Consider the following 21,559-nt stretch of genomic DNA (forward strand, 5'->3'; position numbering starts at 1 on the left):
AAAAAAGAAATGATTTTCATGTTTTAGAAATAACTGACAAAATGTAGACATGAAGTTTATAATGTGTGAAGCCTGAAGTCCAAATATCAAAGGAACACTTTCACAAAAGGTACAAATACAACAGAACAAGTGCGTTTTTATTCAAAAATATAACCGCATAAGAACAAGACGCATTAGGGTGCAGCATTGACATGCATTTGCTACGACTGCTTCGGTGGTGCAAAGGTATCAACAGTTGACTGGTAATCAAAACTTCACAGGTTCGATCCACAACGAGTCCATTTTGAAAAGTCAGCTGCTTTTATTCTTACTATTTTAGAATACAAACATACATTTGATTTCAGTCTTTAACAGCCGGTGTAAATGTATGATACTTGTAAAGATTAGTTTTGCTTTGTTTTTTTTTTTTTTAATTCAGTTTTATTTTCTCAGTCGCATTCAAGATCCTACCCTACACAGCAGCTCACTACTGAAAACGACAGATATAGGAGGCTAGTCAGCAAATCTTACCGCTACGCCACGGAAGCTGTTGTATCATCCTTATTTGATCTTTGGACTTCAGGCTTCACACATTCTATAGTTTATGCCTACATTTTGTAACATTTATTACTAAAATATGAATAAGTTTCTTTTTTAACAATGTGTTTACACAGATTACTGTAGAAACGGAACACACATTAAAAGCATGTGTTCCAAATAAGAATCTATTATTTCCACTCTAAAACTCCAGCGGTTCACTCACTCCCAGATAATCTAATAAGGCATGAGCTGGGAGAATTCTGTGAACTTTCTGAGACGGTGGGGGGATGGAATAGCTTGCTGCTTGTCTTAATCAGCACATTTACAGGACAAAAGACGCTGACAGAGAGATGCAAATGGATTTAAGGTGGGCCGGATTTCCGAATTTTCTCATAGGCTCTGGTAATTCTAGTGTTAACAAGTACTATGCCAAAAGATCAAGTAGGGATTAATCTGTGTCTTTTCATTTAAAAAGCAGCAGTATTTGTGTAAAAATTAATTTGTAGCATGGAAACCATTTTTCATTGATAAACAGAATTATCTATATCTATTATATATATATATATATATATATATATATATATATATATATATATATATATATATATATATATTATAGATACGAGCGTCACTATGTCGATTTTTTGCCTTGAGTTACGAGCCAAAATTCGAAATACGAGCCATCAAAGAGCTTGTCGTCGCACATTCAGAGCAACCGACGACAGGGGAGTTGACGGAACTTTAGACGCGGCAACATACGGAGGTTCTGCAGGTGATCGGTATCGCGGAGGAGGCAGAGGAGGTTACCTCATAAAGTGAGATAAAGGAAGTGTTTGCAATTTGGGAAAAAGTTTTGAACTTTAAAGAAACATCCTGAAAAAGTTACAACTGATCGCGCAGCGGCTCTATTTAATTACACTTGCCTAACGCTTGACTTTATTAAAAGGAACCCTGAAAAAAATTTCAACTGATAGTGCAGTGGAGCTATTTAATGACACTTGCCCTGAAAAAGTTACAAATATAGTGCAGCAGAGCTATTTGATGACACTTGCCTAACGCTTGACTTTATTGAAAAAAATCATCCTGAAAAAGTTACAACTGATTGCGCAGCAGCTGTATTTAATGACACTTGCCTAACGCATTTTAGAAATATTCTGAAAGAGAGGATGAAACAGACCTCATTGGACAGGTTTTTATCGACAACCCCTGAAGATGAAAGTGAGGAAGGTGTGGCGAAAAAGGCAAAAATCAGTGAATAACATTCAGTTATTCAGTTCAGCCTTTCTCCACCACCTCCGTCAGCATCTTCAACTCGTCTGATCTCCAAGGTAAATGCTGTACATTATACTGTACTTAATAAAACCAGTTTATTGCAGTACATTCTATTGTATTGTGTTTTTATAAGTACATTTTTGTTATTTAAAAACATGTTACAAAACAATTGCAGTGTTTTTTTGCGTCCAGAATGGATTAATGGCATTTCATTTCATTCAATGGGGAAAATTGATTTGAGATAACAGCATTTTGACTTAAGAGCTCGGTTACGGAACGAATTAAACTCGTATCCCAAGGTATCCCTGTATGTATATATATATATATATATATATATATATATATATATATATATATATATATATATATATATATATATATATAGTCGATTATGGGAGGCATGACCATGGGGTACGCAGGACGGAGTCCCGTCCTCCAACTTTAACCCTCCTCCCGCACCCACCCTCGCACTGCCTATTCATGTGCCCGCCCCCAACTCTTCACCAAACTCGTTTACATGCTGAATATAGCAATTCTCATCCGCAACAAACATGCTTCTTCTTAGATGGTCCTGCAGGAACAGGGAAAACCTTTGTCTAAAAAATCCTGATTCATACTATCAGAGCTAGGGGAGACAATTCCTACAACCGTAGCATCTATGGGAATAGCTACAACATTGTTACTGGGTGGATGTACTGCACATTCCGTTTTTAAAATACCGCTGAAGCGGACTACTACTTCCACATGCAACATCAAACCTACCTCGCCACACGCTCAACATCTCCTGCAATCCAAATTGATAATATGGGACGAGGCGCCAATGACAGATGCATACGCATTCCAGGCAGTTGACAGGTTATTATGTGACCTCACGGGTGACCCGCAGCCATTTGGAGGGAAAACAGTACTATTGGGTGGAGATTTCCGACAAATACTCACCGTCATTATGCGTGGCTCCCGAGCACTTACTGTCACCAGTTGCATTAACAAGAAACCTTTGTGGCGTCACATGCATGTACTTACACTGACGACAAATATGAGAGCTCTTCCTCACGAACAACATTTTACAAAATGGCTCCTTGATGTTGGAGATGGGAAAAACGGAACAGCTGTAACATTACCTTCACATTCTTTTCCTTTTAATTCTGATCCTGTTCAACAACTATATGGCAACATCGACTTCTCAACGGTCACTCTGGAACAACTCAGTACGCGAGCTGTATTAAGAGTCACCAACAAAGACTCGCTACGTCTTAATGAACAAGTACTAAAACTTATCCCTACCGACAAAGTAACTTTCACCAGCATTGACTCCATTGTTACAGACAATCCCGCAGATCAACTTTCATTCCCCGAAGAATTTCTTAAAACAGTCTTACACCCACTGGGCATGCCTCCGCATAAACTCAAAATTAAAATTGGTTCAGTCGTCATGCTTCTAAGAAACCTCAAGCCAGCAAGAGGTCTCTGTAATGGCACTAGACTGACTGTTACCAGTATTCACCGCAATGTACTGGAGTGTAAAACTATCGCAGCTCCTACCTCACAAACAACTATCCTTATTCTCCGGATTTCCAATGACCCCATCAGATTCAAATTTGCCTTTTACTTTTACACACAGACAATTTCCTGTTAGATTAGCCTTTGCAATAACAATTAATAAGGCACAGGGCCAAACTTTCAAAAAGATATGCCTGTATCTGCCAAAAGCAGTTTTCAGTTACAACAATTGTCTCTCCAGAGTTCCATCTTTTCATTCACTCACAGTCGTATCCTCAAACCCACCCCATTTGGACAACTGTGTCTTTCAGGAAGTGTTCACCCATCAATGAATAATTATGCGGTGTATGCTACGCCACGGGTCAGCTAGTTATATTAAAAGATCCTGTAAGATTTTGCACTTGTCCTATTTGCATATTTTACTGTGTAAAAGAGTATTAATTTGTTACAAGTAGATGGAAGGATGGATGCATCAGGAAAAGGTTTGTGTTAGAATTATTTTCACCAAATCTTTAAATAAAAATAATTTTATACTATACGCACAATTTAACAGCTTTGGTTTTAGAAACTTCAGCACCTTTAAAACATGCAGGTTGCCATAATGGAATCTGCTTGTGAAGAGATTATTTTGTAAAGCAAAGAAATGGGCTTTTGTCCCAGCACTGATTTCAGACTTGCGTCCGTCACTCTGAATTCTATTGACCATACTTTGGAAAGCAACTTTTTAATCAAACAATTTCTGTTTATAATCAGCAAACCTACAGAATTTATATTAAGAGTGTAGTCTAGTGTATATGAAGGAGGACTTTGGTTTCCTTTTGGTCAGAGGATAAAGTTTTTCCTCCTGGCTCAATTTCACATACTGTGCTTATTCATACTTTGACAGTAAGCTACAATAGCAAACATCCGACTTCCTCATTCCATCCTTACCATAGTCAAGAAGTTGATGCACAATTATAAACTGGGTGTGCTGATAATTTGGATTTATAGATGTCAACATTATATTTCTGAAAATGATATTCCAAGATTGGGCTATATTGGAATGGAGGTCTCATTGTCATTTTGAATTGAAAGAAACGGTTTTTAAAGTGATTTTGTATAGCTCAGCATAAAGAGTGGAAAAATAAATGACAAGAGGATAAAGTGGACAAAATTCTAAATCTTTCAAAATTATTAGAAGGCACACAACACTTGAACAATATGGTGGAGTATACAACAAATCACAGAAATAATCACAAGACTTTCTTCCATTCCAACTGAGATGCCAAGCAAAGCAAACTTATTAAATTTGAGCACTCTCTTCTCACCAATATAAAGCAAAGTCTGATGTGAGCACTTTTTCTCTAGCACCTATTCAAAATAGACACAACAACCGAACTGCAATGGGGCAGTGATCTATTACAGACTACAACAACACAAAAATCATCAGATCACTAAAATTACAATGATGCATATGTTTAAAATACAAATGTGTCCACATAGGACACTGAAGATGAAACCAGAGTGGCCATTAAAGTGAATAATTAATAAAAATGATTCCACAATACAAGTGCTCTGGAATGCATTTCATAATGAAACTTCAAATTGGGCAAATGATCAATAACAAATCTTTCTGTGACTGAACGAAAAGAATTCTACTTATGAAAAATGTAACAAATGTTATTCTTGTCATCATACAGATGGGGTTGATTGATTAGAATACATGTGTAGGGCTGCAACAAATCGATACCATTGATCATCAGTGGTATTGATACTGGTTACCAAATTTTGTAGCTGTTCAACACATTATGCACGTCACTTAATTAGAGAAGAACTGTTGATCACACTTTTTAAAGCAGAGGATTTACAGTCCCCTCCAAAATTATTGGAACAGCAAGGTCAATTAATTTGATTTTTCTGTGCACTGAAGACATTTGTGTATCACATCAAAAGATGATTATGAGAAAAGAGATCAGAGATTCAGATTTTATTTTCATCTATATATGTTAAACAACATAGAACATAGCGCATTTTGTTTCAAACCATCCAGTTTTTTAAGGGAGCTAAAGTATTGGAACATGACAAGTGGCAAGTGTTTCTTGTTATCCAGGTGTGTCATATAAGGCTGTTTAATAATTGAGTAGCCCTGGATATCTTCTCTCAGTTTAAGTTTTGGCTATCACATAGGAGGAGTGCATATGTAGTGAAGAAGGGCTGAACAACATGAAGAGCAGACAGCCGTCCATGAGAGAAAAGCATCTCATTCTGAAGCTGAGACATGAGGAAAAATGCATCAGAGTATTTCAAAAACATTAGGCATAGCCAATAGCACAATTTGGAATGTTGTGAAAGAGAAGGAAACCACTGGTGTACAGAGCAACAGGCATTGAACTGGTCATCCAAGGAAAACAACAACTGACGACAGATAAATGGTGAGAGAAGTAAAGAAAAACCCCAAATCAGCAGTCCGTAACATCATGAACAACCTCCTAAAAGCAGAGATGGAAATATCACAGTTCACTGTTTGAAAGAGACTAAGAGAAAAACAATACAGAGGCCATACTCAAAGATAAAAACCACTCATCAGCAGTAAAGATCAGAAAACCAAATTGGAATTTGCAACAAAAGTACAGAGATGATCCACAAGAGACCTGGAATAAATGATTACGGACTGAGGAGACAAAGATTAAAGGTCCAAGTATGGAAAAAGAAGGGATCTGCTCATGATCCTAAACATACAAGCTTATCTGTGAAGCATGGCAGAGGATGTGTCATAGCTTGGGATTGCATAGCTGCTTCTAGAACAGGCTCAATCATTTTTATTGATGATGTAACTCATGATGGTAGTAGCAGGGATATGCAACCAAATCTTAAGTATTTTTTAAAATTTAATTTAGTAGAAATATTCTGTTCCAATACTTTTGCTCACTTGAAAAACTGGATGGTTTGATGGGAAATGTGCTATGTTGTTTAACATAGATGTAAATACCAGGGAATAAAAGCTGAATCTCTGATCTCTCTTCTCATACTCATCTTTTGATCTCACACACAAATGTCTTTGGTACACAACAAAAACAAATTGGCAATTTAATTGTCCTTGCTGTTTCAATACTTTTTGAAGGGACTGTAGATACATAGAGGCATGTAGACTAAAGAACTTAAAAGTGTGGAGTCATTTCATCTTTATACTTGGTAAGAAATCCATGTTTTACAAAAAATCAGCAAATATGAGCTCACTCCGTATGGAAACACAATGATGATGGAGTATTTGAAATGAAAACACAATCAGAGGTGGTCCCTCTCTGACTTAAATTTGGGGAAAATGCAATATCAATTTATCAAAATCCTTATCTGACAGTGCAAAAAAATTGATGATGGCAGCAGCATGTTTAATGCTGTATTATAAAGTATAGGACATTCCATTCATCTTGCAGCCTTTGCTGCCATCTAGTGGATAAAAATCAACTTTTGTAAGCTCAACAATTTTAGGGTATTTTATTTAATACGACCGACTGGGAGCCTAAATGAATCAGGCTACAAATTCTATGTTTGTGAAATCCATACCTTCTCTGCAAAGAATTATTCATTTATTTATTTATTTTTTTTTTTAAGTCCTTGAAATGATTTTGTTATCATGGCACTGATTTGTGCTTAAAATAGATCTTTTCGGCTGATGCGATGTAATGAAGAGCTTCCCGTTTAAAAAAACGAACCGTATTTTACAACTCTAATCAGAGTCGGAGTAATAATTATGTTGGCATGGTCATTTTAGATCTAAGATCAGCTAATATTTGGTTGTTAATACCCAGCCGTCATTACTCAGTTTGCCAATAGATGTCAGAAGGACGGATGCCAAAACCGAACTGCCCAAAGATAGATTTCAACGTACCAAGCAAATGTTGATATGTTCTAAATTACTTAGTACCATGCAGTCCCTACATTGATGGATTGAAGGCAGTACCCCAGACGTCTATAAGACCATCATCACAAAATTCTTTCACGTGAAATTCCCAGTGGGGGCTGGAGGGTCTCTTGGCCTTGAAACCCCTGCAGATTTTGGTCTATTTTTCTCAGGCCTATCTGGAGTTTATTTTTCATTGTTTTTTCTGACCTCCCTGTCATCTGACCTTACTTTATTCTTTGTTACTTAGTATTGCCTTATCTTATTTTTGTTTCATATAAACTTTTTTCTTCATCTTGTAAAGCACTTCGAACTACATCATTTGTATGAAAATGTGCTATACAAATAAATGTTGTTGTTGCTGCTGCTTTTTTACTTGTCTGCTCAAACACCAATATGACGTAATGAAAATCAAGGACTGTGTGCACTATGGGAAAAAAAAAACAAGCAGGCCATTATTTTAGAAATTAATTTAAGATTTCAATCTTGAGTGATGCTTGTACATCAATAATATCCATTTGTGTGTCCCAGTATCCCAAATAAGGGTCTTCCCAGCTTTGACTTATCAATTGTGTGATTGTTCAATGAATACCTTTTGGTAAAGTGACCAATATTAGGTAATGCTATGAAGTAATGAGGGCCAATTTTGTTCAACTGGTGGATATTAGGTAATGGTGGGAAGAACTAGAAAGGGGAGAGAATTTTGCAAAGATTACAAGAAATCTAATATAAAGCAATGCACTTCGTGGTTTAGGCACTTGCACCATGGTCAAATCTCTTTGTTACATTGATGTCTAATAAAAGATTTTTCTGCATTTGCATCTGGGCTCCAAGACAGTCCTGCCTTTGAGAGAGAGAGAGAGAGAGAGAGAGAGGGGGTGTTTAGAGAGAGGGAGGGGATGGAGGGAGAGCTTTTTTCCATAATGGTTTCAACATTCTAATGCATGATGTTGAGTTTTGTTTACAAAAATTTTCAAAGCATCATTCTAGATCTTACAGTTAGCACCAAGTCTTGATTGCTATGCATTATTTGGCAAATGTTATTTAAGAACGTACTTGTATTAATTGTTATAAAGGCCAGCAGTGCATAGAATAAAATGTTCTTACTTATAAATAAAATACTTGTAATTTTGCACAAATGTTGCATTTTTTTTCTAAACATATAAAAAAATTGATCATCTAACGGATTGTCAAAACTAAAAGTGACTAGTTGAAGACCTATATTGTGGAAGAAAAATTAGACTTAGGAGTCACATAGTCATTTACAATAAAGTGGTTCGATATGCTTTTTAAAACAAAGCATTCACTTTAAAGAAATAGCATAAAGGGTTAAACCTCTTCAGGCAAATCAGTAAACCAGATCAAGATCAAGTGACCAAGACAAAATGTAATACACAAAGTGTACTGCAAGATGACGTAAGAGATTACTAAGAAATCAGCAGATGTTCTGTGAACAACCAGAATGGACAGTTATTACAAACAGATATTTCAAGGGTGGTGGCTCAATCCAAAAGAAAAGAGAATAGTAAGAATATAATAAAAGAGACTTATTTAATACAAGTCATTTGTTTGTAAACCAACCAGAAAAAAATATATGCATTGATTGGAACTGTATGTAAATTCAACAGTTTATAAAATGCACCTGTATCCTTTGTTTCTCTGACCATTCTGATTATGCTGTAGAAGAATGAAGAATAATAAATGACTCAGATGGACAAACTTTTCTCCTGCCTGATTACTGACGCAAAGGTTTTATCAAACTTTTCCTAGTTGAGGATAAGTTTCTCTTTAATTAAGATGTTGATTTCTACCATAGTATTCAATTAATGTTAAAAGAAATTGGCTAGGACATTCCTCTGTGCCACTGGCATATTTACATTAGAACATTAGAGCAATCTAGACACGATCAGGGCAATCAGCCCATAAATGCAGAATCTCTAATCACAGTTTAGACTGAAGGGAATTTATTCATACAGAGTGAAGTGCTTCACGAGATCTGAATGTGTGGACTTTATAATAAAATACCAAATTTAACACTTGCTAAAATTCTAATAAAAATTGGTGAATACAAATCTAGGCCATCATGTCTAACTCAGTAACGCATCATTGATTTTATACAATGGGCAATTCAGCTCTCTTTTTAACAAAAATTGCACTAAAATTAATCATGCACATTGCTGAACTAAGGGATGCTTTTGTCTGACAGGCTAAGTGAGCTGAATCCTTTTACTGTGTAGTGAGTATAGGAACATAACCCAGATCTTCTAAACTCTCAAAAGCTTTGATCAAGCTGATCCCAAAAGAATTCTTTCAGTTAAATAATTAGTCACATCTTACGGAAACCAGTGGATATAAATGGAAGTAAATGGAAACCAGGAAGCATTTCTTCAAAGTACTGTGGTAAACTGGAACTAATTATTAATTTAAGGAAATGAGAGGGTTCAACAATAACTAATATACCACAAAATGGTAGGGCAACACATCTAATACTTAACCAAACACTGACAGACTGCTCTCTTCAGTTTGAAGTTATGAATTTTGCCTTTTTTTTTTTTAAACTCATAAATTGATGACGTTTAGGTTAAAAGATTATAAACCCAAGAATTCTACATTAAAGATTTCAGCTTTGACACATCAGTCAAGTTCATGGAGAGTAAACAAAGGTAATTTGATCCTATTCAAAAGCCAAGACAAGAAGAAAGACACAGATAGGCATGATGTCACATATGCTTACATGTCATTGAGTACATACTGAATATTTTAATTGTGTTAGAAAGAAAGCTGCTAGGTCAGGTTGGATGACAGATGTTATGAATGACACACCAAAATGGTAATCTTCCTTGTGATCTTTATGGCAGACAAAGAATGCATCTCACAGAGTAAGCTTTAGGTCAAAGATTATCATTTCAATTGATAGAAAGTTCAGTTAAGTCAGTACAAATTGGGGATAATAAGTAAAAAAAGACTTGGTTTTAGTGAGTGATCAATTTTATGTACCTTAACTACCAACACAGACACATTTTTTGTTCTGATTTATATTATTTCAATTGTTTTATTCTCTAAGTGACAAATGAAAGATGAAACTGCAATATTGTAATGTACAACCAATAAAAAAAAAAAAAAAAAAGCATGAAAAGTAATGATAGACACTACTTCCAAAATGCTGCAAGTGTGACATTAAGCTGTCAGAAATGTTAAAAAGACATCAAAAAGTCAAGGGGCTTTATTTGCTAATAGCATTACAACTTTAGAATAAAAGCTGTTTATGGACCAGCTTGTTCAAGTTTTGACGTTCCACACATTTTTTGCTCATGACTACTACAGAAGAATTAGATTAAAATTTGGCAAGTTAATTTTCAACACCATTATCCAAGATTTGAAAAGACTGTGTGTACACTGACAAAGCACAACGGTTAAAAGAAGCTGAAAATCCATCTTTGAAAAAAAATATGCACTTAATTATCTTTTTATTTGCAGCTTTTTAAGATTTGACCCATATTTATGGATGTTAAACTGTAAAAAATACAACACGGAAAATGCATTCTTTAGCACCATCCTCATCATTCTGCTCAGGCCATTCACTGTATGAATGTGCATTCACCTTAAAAGTCAACTGGTGCAGAAAGTATGAATGCATAAAGAATATCAATGTCTCTTGAGATCTGTATCGCTGAAGTGCTGAATGCTACTTCATGCCATCGGGAATTCCCCTATTAAATATTGTGAATGTGACCTAAAACATTATGAAAAGGGCAGAATACATTTAAGTAACAAATAATGGGAATTTAATGATAAAGCATGAACTCAAAGTACTCTTAATTCTTTGACAATAATCTGCTAACTGATGGAAGCTTTTGATATTTTACAACTTTACCCTTTTAATACAAGTTACTTTATTTTCTTTGACTTTTATATTTCCCCCCTGCACAGTACCACTTCTTGATCTTTTTCATGTTGAAAATCTCTTGTACTGCAAAGAATCAGAACCTATTAAGACATTTTTTTTTTTTTTTAATTATTTACACAAACCACAGTAGTCCTGGTCACCAAGTTGAATAAGCCTATCTGACTGCTCATCAAATATTTTTAAGAGCATATTTATCAATTGATGCACATTTACATTTGTGACAGCATATTGCACTTGAGCACTTAACTTTAAATTAGCAGCTTTCTAGAATTTTTTTCCCCTGGTCTGTCCATCTCAACCTTTAAAAAAAATATACCCAGTACACAAATTCAGATATGATAACAGCAACAGTTAATACTGTGTTTTACATTAAAGTTAAACAGCCAAGATATCATCTAAGAAATACTTAGAATAACAGAATTAGACACAAAAACATTGCTGGGAATGGTTCAATAGTTTACAAGCACATACAGCAAACAAACAACAGAAAAGGTTTGTTAGCGGAACAGCAGAGTATTGCTGGGAATATATTTTTTTAAAACTCCAACAATTAAAATATCTGGAACTTCATTCTCAATTTATATCAAATTACATCACTACACAAGGACATTTATTTAAGCCATGCTATTGGCAAGCAACTGCAGGTTTAATCAGCTTGTAAACGAATGACATAAAGACCAGTCTATTCCTGTACCACTATCAGCCCAACTGCAACGGACACCAGTTTTCTAAATTGGACTACATAAAGACTATTGTTTAAAAAACAACCTAAACAGCAATATCAAGTGTTTAATGTAAAGACAAAATAAATACACAAACCTACAATTGTATAAAAGTCACTTGACATGCATACCTTGGTCTTTTAAAGGATTTGCCAAAACTATTCCATCTTCAGGAAATTTAGCAATACTGCACCCAGAAGCATAGTACACTAAGAGAGGGAAAAAAAACAAATGTTCTTGTCAAACTCTACATCAAATAATAACATACAGATTAAAATAGTTATTTTAAAAATCATAATCATCACAATACCACTTTCTATTTTTAATTTAAAAGAAAGATCAGTGTTTAATTAGATAAGATGAAAGGCATTCCAAATTAAAATAACTAAATACATGGATAGTACCCAATTTCAGAAATGCATTATTTATTAAAACTAACAAAAAGGAATTTATATATACAGACTTTAATAAATTAATTATAATCTGTAAAAATCCCAGAAATAATAACACTCATCTATATAAGCAAAAAACCATGCATGTCAAAAAGAGCACAAGGTGGAGGAAAAACTCAACACTAAATGGACAGATAAATGTTCACTAATGAGCACATACACCAGACTGACCATGCAAAAGGAAAGGAATTGATTTTAAACATTGTCAACCAGGATATGGGGCGGATTGTTAAGAAACAGCACAAGTTACTTTAATTATCTAAAACGACACAAATGAAAAATACACAAAAGGATTTCTTTGATTACGGGGACCATCTTCTTTTACATGAAGACAAATTTCAGAATGAGCAAAATTCACAAAATTGCCAACCATCCATAAACTTTGGTTAGGTTAGCACATGTATTCATTTTATGCTCCTAAATCCTGGTTCTTACAGCACAGAGTGTTTTACTTACATATAAAAATGTGCATGGACATAATTTATAAATTGTACTTTTTGGCCTTTTTCTGCATTAGTAATTACTACTAATTAAGTCACATGAGACAGTTTACCTCTAAATAGTCCTTATAATTACTTTGTTAATACATTAAATTTATATATACCTGTGCTGTATCCTAAGTATATTGATGTTCTGAACTACATTTCAATTAATTTTCTATTAGTTCTTCCTGTTCAGGGATGCAATATGGCCTTCGTAGCTTATTTTTCAGATTTGTAATTACAGAACTGCCACAGCTCAGTCTAGCACATCAAGCAACCTAAGTGTTGAAATTGTTAAATAATAAATCACTATATATTATGGCTCTTTATTTGTATAGGACCTTTAACCAATCTTCACTTTAGACATGAGCTATGTGAAGAACTCGGCAATTGAGAAAATGGTAGCAACATAACTTACTGTCATGGTTTGCCATGGAGAAATCCCCTTCATACAGACCATCGCTAAAGGCCATGCCCCAAACAGATACTAAATCATTTAGAGCAGGAATGTTTGCTCCCCCTGTATCAGGCATCCACCACTGCCTAAAAGAAACAAAGACATAATTTTAGAAGGTGACTAACATTCTGTTCGTCAACAAGTCACTTCACACATGCTTCAAAAGACAGCTTAAAGGAGGTGCGCCCAAAGATAAATCAGCATGAACAGCATCTGCGTGACAGAAGGCACACAGGCAAAGTGTTTCAAAAGACATTACGTGCAGCCACTGTTTTAGTTTGGTATTAAAAAGACTCACAAAAGCCACTGGTATCTCGAGGACTCTCAGGTTATCTACAGTCTATACTAAAGAGCAACACATGTGTAAAGTGCATTTTACCAATTGTAAAAATAATTTATTAGGTATAAGGGCACAACTTTGTGCACTTGCATATTGCTGTAAGAAGCAGTAAATATTAAAAGGCTATTGTGATTTATGGTATGCATAACTAAGAAAACGTGATTTTCATGCATTTAGAAACAGATTCAACTTGTATTCATTTACACATATAAAAGTATTTTAACTCATACTAAGAATATTAAATGAGAATATTGTTTAAGACAAAGTCCTTTTCAAGCTTACAGATGTGGAGACAGAGATAGAGGTGAATAACACAATTGATTTTTTAATTAGAATATAATCAATAATGCTGTTAGAAAGAGAGAAACAGGAAATTGGGGCACATTTTAGGCAAACACACGGTTTACTGAAATAACTGTTTTAGACAACTTTGAACACAAAAAGGGAAAAACACTATGATGTGGTCCATCAATCTCTTATTTAACTATTTGAATGCTATTCAAATTTGCATTCAGTCTTTTCTCTGAACCGAACAAAGCCATCTGAATGTGAATGAAGAGAAGTACAAATAATCATCACTCCATAAAGAAAAAGGTTACCCCAACAGAACATACACATCTCAATACTAAAAAACACTAAATAAAAAGCAGGTCATGAGAAGCTTCAAAACTTCTGAACATCCATTTGCTACTGTAACAACCACTGCTCTTACACTATGCTGTAACTCTTCACTTGGATTTCCTGAAGTCCACCATATTACCTTTCAAACATTACAAGACCACCGAATTTTTTAAGGAGTATACTTTTGATTAAATCCATAAACAAAACTTAGCTGATCTTTTTTTATTAAAAAAAAAAAAAAATCACGACTCCAAGACCGTTTTCATTTCCTGCCCGAGTTATTCAGAGCTTTATTATACAGGCAATTGAGTTTTGTTTTTTTTAACATAAACCTGCCAAGCGTAAATTTAGCAAACCATATACTACTAACCTCAACAAACATGTGAACATATCTACCAATTGAACAGAAATGCCTTTCAGACCCCACATTTAAAAAGATCCCCCCAACCGAACAAGTGCAACCAAACCAAACCACCAGCAAACCAAAACAAACCACCTACTTGACCAGGGTTCTGTATATTTCATCTATAGAGTGAATATGTATAGAAACTGAATGTAAAAATATTAAGACACACTAGGGGGCCCACTTTCTCAATATAAATACAGTATATATAACAGTAAGAATACCTTGTGTTTTCATCATAGAATTTAACCTTTCTCATCACAGATGTGTTGTACCAGTCACTGAACACAATCAAAGACAATCCCTGATCGATGTCACGTCTCAGTTTAGCTATCTCCTCTGGGAAGTATTCTTCTTCGCTGTCCACCATAAGCAGAGTTCCTGAAAACCATAGCAGCAGTATTGTTGCATAATACAGTTTAAGCAAGATTAGTAGATATCCAAGAGTTGTAAAGTTAGAATATGAAAGAGAGAGAGAGAGAAAGAATTTTACACAGAAAAGAGCAAAACAACTGAAACACTAGGGAAGTCATCTGGTCATGGTTAAAATGAACTCACTAAATCAAAAAAACTGCAGTACAATAATGCTGTGTAAAGTATTAAAAACAGAAAATAAGATTAAGATTAAAAAGAAATGACAATAACTGTTCAATAGCTGTTCTGTCTATACAAGAAGAACTAGTAAGACCTTAATTCTTAACAGCTATTCCAGAAACCATGGGAACAAACTGATGATCAACATGCCATTTTGACAACAAAAATGCAGGCAATTGAATATTTAATTTGTTAAAAATACTGATTAGGAAAAACATACATCTAGGGCTCTATGTTTTTCCAAATTCCATTTTATTTTTTCTTTCTTTTATAAAGATCTTGTTTTCAGTTTTTAATTTGTATTTTTATCCAGCTTACTATAATAAAAGTATGAATAATCAACTACAATAACAAACAATTGTGAAATAGCACTTTCCACTCTCTGATTGAAATTACACTATTGCACTACTGCACATACAAGTATTCAGAAAAGTAAAATGCTCAGGCTTAAATGAATAAAAAAAAAAAAAAGAAAGTTCAGAACATAACAGAAAATAATCATATTGTAACTATAACTATAAACAAAAAATCTGCAACTTAAAGGATATGAATTTAACAGACTAAAAGTTCTTAAAATCTAATGCCATTAACCAATTCAATTTGTTTAAATTTGCAGCTGAGCTTGCCTGGCTCTTTTCCATCTTCGATACATATTCCAACTGAATTACAGATGCTTGTTGTACAGCTCAGCTATCTTTAAGAAGTGTCTGTTATTTGCTGAAGCTCCTCTCATAGTCAAACAAACTGACTGAAATGTATATGTAGGGCAATATTAATGCTGTAATCCTTGGATATCACTGTCTTGAACCCCTCCCATAATCAGCAAACTCCACAAAAAAAAAAAAAAAAAAAAACCCTTATTTGAGATATAGTTTAGGGAAAAAAACTCCCACCCTGATTTATTAAGGGAGGGAGGGAAAGAAAAAATAAATAAATCGCCAAAATAGTGTGGCATGCGGCTGGGGGTGGAGCCCAGCTGGGACGCCCAGGAGGACTGCTTGTGCATCCTTCAGACCACAAGGGAGCGACTGCCCTAGTTGTGTTGGGGGCGACAGGTAGAGGGCTTGGAAGCCCAACCCTGTAGGGGCCCGTGGCCACCACCAGGCGGTGCCCCAGTACCTGAAGAACCCTGGACCTCAGCACTTTTGCCACACCAGGAAGTGCTGGGGGGAAGAAGACTGGGGACACCCGGAGGGCTTCCGGGTGCTCAGCCGGCACTTCCGCCGCACGGGGGTGTGTCCACGGGGGATTGCAGAGAAGCAGCTGGAGCCCATGCAGGCTGGTATTTAAGGGGCCGCCTCCCTTCATTCAGTAGCGAGAGTCGGGTGGAAGAGGACGGAGCTGGAGAGAAGAGTGGAGGCAGCCAGAAGAAAGGCACCAGAGACTGTGAGGCCTGGACTTTTGGGGATTGGTGCTGGAGGCACTGGGTAGTGCACTAAGACAATTGTAAATATTTGTATAAGAAATATGAGTGTGTTGGGTGCAAAACCGTTGTCCGCCTGTCTGTGTCCGGGTCCCGTTCCACAATAGTTACACCCTAAATTTTGAACATACGATTGTATTTAAGTTGTTTTTTTATTTTTTGAATCTTAAAGTGACTAACGTTTGGTACCCCAACATATCCCCCCACTTAATCCATGCAATTAGCTAACCTATGTGCCTTTATTGATGTGGCGATCCTAGACACATTACACCCCTCGACATCTATGTATGTACACAAAGGCACAGAATGACCAACAGGATTTCTGTGAAGAATAGCATTAGCTAAAATAACACCAAATGTAAACATTACCCAGGTGATACAAGTACAGATTACACAGATTTCAACACAGTTACTAGACTGTTTAGTAATTTCCAGCAAATACCCCAATTATGTGCATTTCTGTGTTTACATCTGAAATCCAATTTTCCACAATTCTGTCCATGTTCTCTACTTTGTAGAAATCATAGAGCCCTATATGTTCACTCATTTACTCTGAAACCAAAGTCTTACCATACTGGCTGGCGTCAAAACAAGTTAGTGGTGCTCCCAAAACTTCAACAAAATAGCCCACACTTCTTAGGTGCTGGTACATGTCTCTGAAGTTTGTATGAATGTGGTCACCATTCCTTTTAAAAGGGAGCAAAAAAAAAATCAAATCAAAAAGCTTGCTTCATATCAAAAAAAAAAGTTTAGATTTTTTTTTTTTACTCAGTGATTTGTTAATGGTTAGCAATAAAGCAGAATTTTAGATATATCATTATCCTGAACGGGAACTCAAGTGAATGTGTTTAATACTCCTGAAAAGCCAAAAATATTACATAAATGAAACAAAGTATTCAGGGAAACAAAATGCTTACTAATCCAGCACAGGAATTCTCCACAGGTTTGCATGGGTTTTTCTTTGTGTACTGCAGTATTCCTTCCAAATCCCAAACACATGCATATTAGTTTGATTAAAGACTCTATAATGGCTGCTGTGAGAATGCGGTATGTTTATTCCATATTATAAGTAATTTGCAAACATAAAAGTAGGGCAGGATTTCTAAACAAATGGGTCACGGACATGTCTGAGATGGGTGAAAACTTAATTATGTGGTATATTTAACCAAGCTTGTCCAAGCGCAAATTCTGTGCTTTTGTTTCTGTAACACTAAAATATAATAAGTATTCCTACCTTCATTCTCACAACTAGTGAAACAATCAAACCAGACTGACAGCAAAGACATATACAAGAATGGGGGAGAGAGAAGCAAATGACAGAGGGGTGTGTGCGGTGAAGGGACCACAGCACTAGTTTGACATGTTGAAATGAAAAAAGCAGGGGCAGCGCAAGGATGTGTTGGACTAGTGGTGTTGAACTGGCCCTTGCTTGTGTGTTCACCCTGTGATGGCATGGCATTATGTCCAGGGATTGTTCCTGCCTTGCACCATATGGTTTCTGGGATAGGGGTCGGCTGCCTTATCACCCTACACTCAAGCATAACTTAACCCTTCATTTTTAGTGTAGGAGTACATAATTTTCAGAATGGCTGCAGGATACGTGAATATATCAGAAATATTCTAGACACATTCACATGTTAAACATCTCCTATTAGCCATCAGAGAATGTAGAAGTGCAAACTAATAAAATGTTCAGTGTAAATGGAGAGAGAGAGAGAGCTTAAATTACTAGCACAGTAACCACCTTTGAAATGGATTCCTTTAATAAAATCATACATTCTGAATGTAGTAAACACTGCTGCAATCTACTTTTCTTGGTCCAGTCTCAGCTTACCAGTCTAAAGGGTCATTTTTCATTCTCAAGTTGTCCCGTGGGAAGTAACCTGGTGGGTAACGAAGATTGTGGTACTGATCCCACAGAACCCTTTTACTTCGAGGTGGAGTTTGGATTATCTTCACTTTGATTGGAAGCTTGACAGTTGAAGTTATCTCTGAACCTGCTTTAGACTGAAAAAAAAAACTCAATGACATCAACATCAACATATGACAATACTTACAACATGAGGAAAAACAACTGCTAGAAATTTGTGAAGAATACAAACTAATCTAAACATTTGGGAACTTCATTTGAGAATTGATTACTAAATGTAGCCAGCGTAAAAAATGTTCAAAGGCAAGATTACAGAAGAAGGTTGAGATGGGGCAACAATTTTGCCTTCTCACAAAACTACAGTTTTGCCCGAATCTTCAAAAACACAACAAAATAATAATAAAAGAAAAATGCTATTCTTACTTCGTTTTCTGATGGTGATGCCACAGTGACCATCACATGACCCTGAGCAATTCCCTCCCATGAAGCTGCCTTCTTTGCCACAGATATTGAAACAGCAAGGTATCCAGACCAAGGCCATAATACTGGTGAATATGATACTGCTACATCAATGTTATCTCCATTCTGGGGAATATAGGGCTGCCAAATTGGCTGCAAAAAAGAACAACCCTTTTTATTAAAGAACAGCTCATATATTTATATAGGTTAAGGTAAATTAATTTATTTTTTTAAAAACAGTATCCCATCATTGATGGCTCATCATTTATATTCTCATCTGTACTAGGTGAAGTCTTGTGCCTTACCCCAAAGAAATAACTGACCTTAACTAAGAGTTACAATATTGTAGGAATTTTACTATTATCATGATAGTGTTATGCAAAATTACCATAAATAATTTTGAAAAAAAAGGGGGATATCACCACTGAGTCGAAAGTGCCATTAGACTGTTTATTTTTATTAAGCACTAGTCATGTGGAAAGATGCACAGTTTTAAAAAAATAGTAAAGAGGCTATCCCCTAAATAGACTAAAACAGTTAGTAATAATACATTTATTAACAAACACTAACAACGCAGCAATATTAATGTGTAGTATTAGTTTTAAAAAGAGGCAGAGAGAAAAAGTATACTTATGTACTATTTGTCTCCATATTATGTAACATGTTAACTTCCTCCAGTCCAAGGAAAAAGCTCAAAAGGAGCATCAACCAAAAGTACAAAATTCCCAATTGTAAAGTGCTACTCCTCTCATACGGTGACAAATGTAAAAATGTATAAATCCAAGAACTGATAAGTGTATTATACAACTGCTTATCGGCAAAGTACAAAGTATCATTTGTGAATGCTAGATTTCCCTTTGTTTTTGCTTTTTTAAATGAGTTAAGTCCACAACTAAAGTAACAACACACATGTATGCATAAAACATATAAATGCACAAGTCAACTATACCACCCAAGAAGAAATGTTAATTTGCAATCAGTGGAACTTTTGCATTCAATATCATGTGTTTAAAACACATCATACTGCTGTGTTTTACAAGAAAAGGCTTGATACATCTCAATGTATCCCAAACTGACCAGAAATTTGACTAAGCAAACTTTTAGAAAAAGATGGTGGGGAAAACTCTTTTATGATTTTATTGTTACAATAAGTCAGTCCAAAGGTGTAAATGATTTAGTCATTGCATACATGTTAATATTGTTCAAATATGAATTGGCTGATGAAATGTGCACATCAAAAGCACCCTGAAATCTGCAGGCAAATAATTGTCATCAGTTTGGAAATTCTCTCTTTAAACACACTTTGTATATGGTGCTGTACTCATGACAATAGCTATGTTGATCTTAGCAAAGGAGTTTTTTTAATTTCATTGCTAGCTGTAAGATTCTTGACCACTACCCTTTATAGTTGCTGCCCTAAAAGAATGCCTCTCTCATAATGCTGGCCCCATAGGTATAGATGCTTATTATCCCAGACACTACTGGAATAGCCTCTCATTCCATCACGCCATTGAGTGCCAGCAGCAAGTAAGCATTAGGTGCTATGTCTCAAAATGAGACAAGCCACAGGCAAGCTACCTCCTGAAATATTGATAACACAAATGGCCTCATTTAGGCCTGAAATTGTGCTTATCTAGTTCATGTGCTATAAAAATGCAGTCTCCTGTTTTACTCACTGAATTCCGTGTTGTTTAAAAAAAGCATTAATGTTCTTTTACTGTTGACGACCCCCAATGTAAAGATTGCAGAAAGAATGATACGTTGTAATTAATTCTATATCATTCAAATGGATATTTACTGTTCAGAAATTCTATTTTTGAATTTAATTGTTTAATTAAAAAAAAAAACCTTTGATAAAAAATAGTCTGACCTAAACAAAAGGGACAAATCCCAGACACCAATTTAAACAGAACACATCTGTGCTAACATTTGTTAGAACACCAAAGTAAAAACTAAATATACAAAAAGTTCAAGAAAAACAAATTTCTGTACGAAGCAGCTGAAGTAGATTTGCAAACTAATGCAGTAAACACAAGATGAACTAAAACCTTAAATGATGCTTTATGAAAAAATATTAACTTTCAGTTGAGAATAAAGTAAATTCAGCATAACACGTCACATAACAATAAAGTTCTAGATTTCAGCCTGAAGTATAAACTGCCCAGCCACAAAATGTTTCGTCATTTTCTACATGAGAAGGGGAAATTTAAATATTTTGTTAAACCCAGCAATACTTGTAATCTATGCTCTTGATCCCTATGAGAAATGTTTACTGGTCATTAGATACATAGATTACAAGACTTTCGATGTACATAAAATAATCAAAAGAGACAGCCTTAATTTGTTTCTCCAGATGGCAGCAGCACAGTAGAGATGGATGCTGTGTTCAGTCTTAGCATTACTTTTCTTTCGTTTTTAATTTTTGTAATTGTAGTGCACTGTTGCTTTTTATGTACTGGAATATTACCATGTAGTGATTAACTATAGTTGCAAAAGAAACAGTCCTGGAGAACAGCACATTTTTAGGTGAGAAAATGGCTGTGAACCTAGGTAACAACACACTGGTAAGGTAAGGACCTATGTGGGAGGAATCGAACAATATAAAAATAATAAATATTAAAATATATCATGGTTAGGAATGTCAATGAATCTTTTACG

General features: G+C 35.3%; 1 protein-coding gene across 1 annotated transcript in view; it reads right to left on the bottom strand.

Annotated features, from left to right (window-relative positions):
• Positions 1-21,559, bottom strand: part of mbtps1 (membrane-bound transcription factor peptidase, site 1) — a 94,555-nt gene that overhangs the window by 17,719 nt on the left and 55,277 nt on the right. The window contains exons 13-18 of the mRNA XM_039763080.1: positions 18,866-19,054; positions 18,407-18,579; positions 17,143-17,258; positions 14,780-14,936; positions 13,153-13,277; positions 11,932-12,009 (exon numbers count right to left, since the gene is read on the bottom strand). Coding sequence (XP_039619014.1) covers positions 11,932-12,009; positions 13,153-13,277; positions 14,780-14,936; positions 17,143-17,258; positions 18,407-18,579; positions 18,866-19,054 — 838 coding nt within the window. The remainder of the gene's footprint in view (positions 1-11,931; positions 12,010-13,152; positions 13,278-14,779; positions 14,937-17,142; positions 17,259-18,406; positions 18,580-18,865; positions 19,055-21,559) is intronic.

The sequence above is a fragment of the Polypterus senegalus genome, chromosome 9, assembly GCF_016835505.1.
Source record: "Polypterus senegalus isolate Bchr_013 chromosome 9, ASM1683550v1, whole genome shotgun sequence".
Classification (NCBI taxonomy): Eukaryota; Metazoa; Chordata; class Cladistia; order Polypteriformes; family Polypteridae; genus Polypterus; species Polypterus senegalus.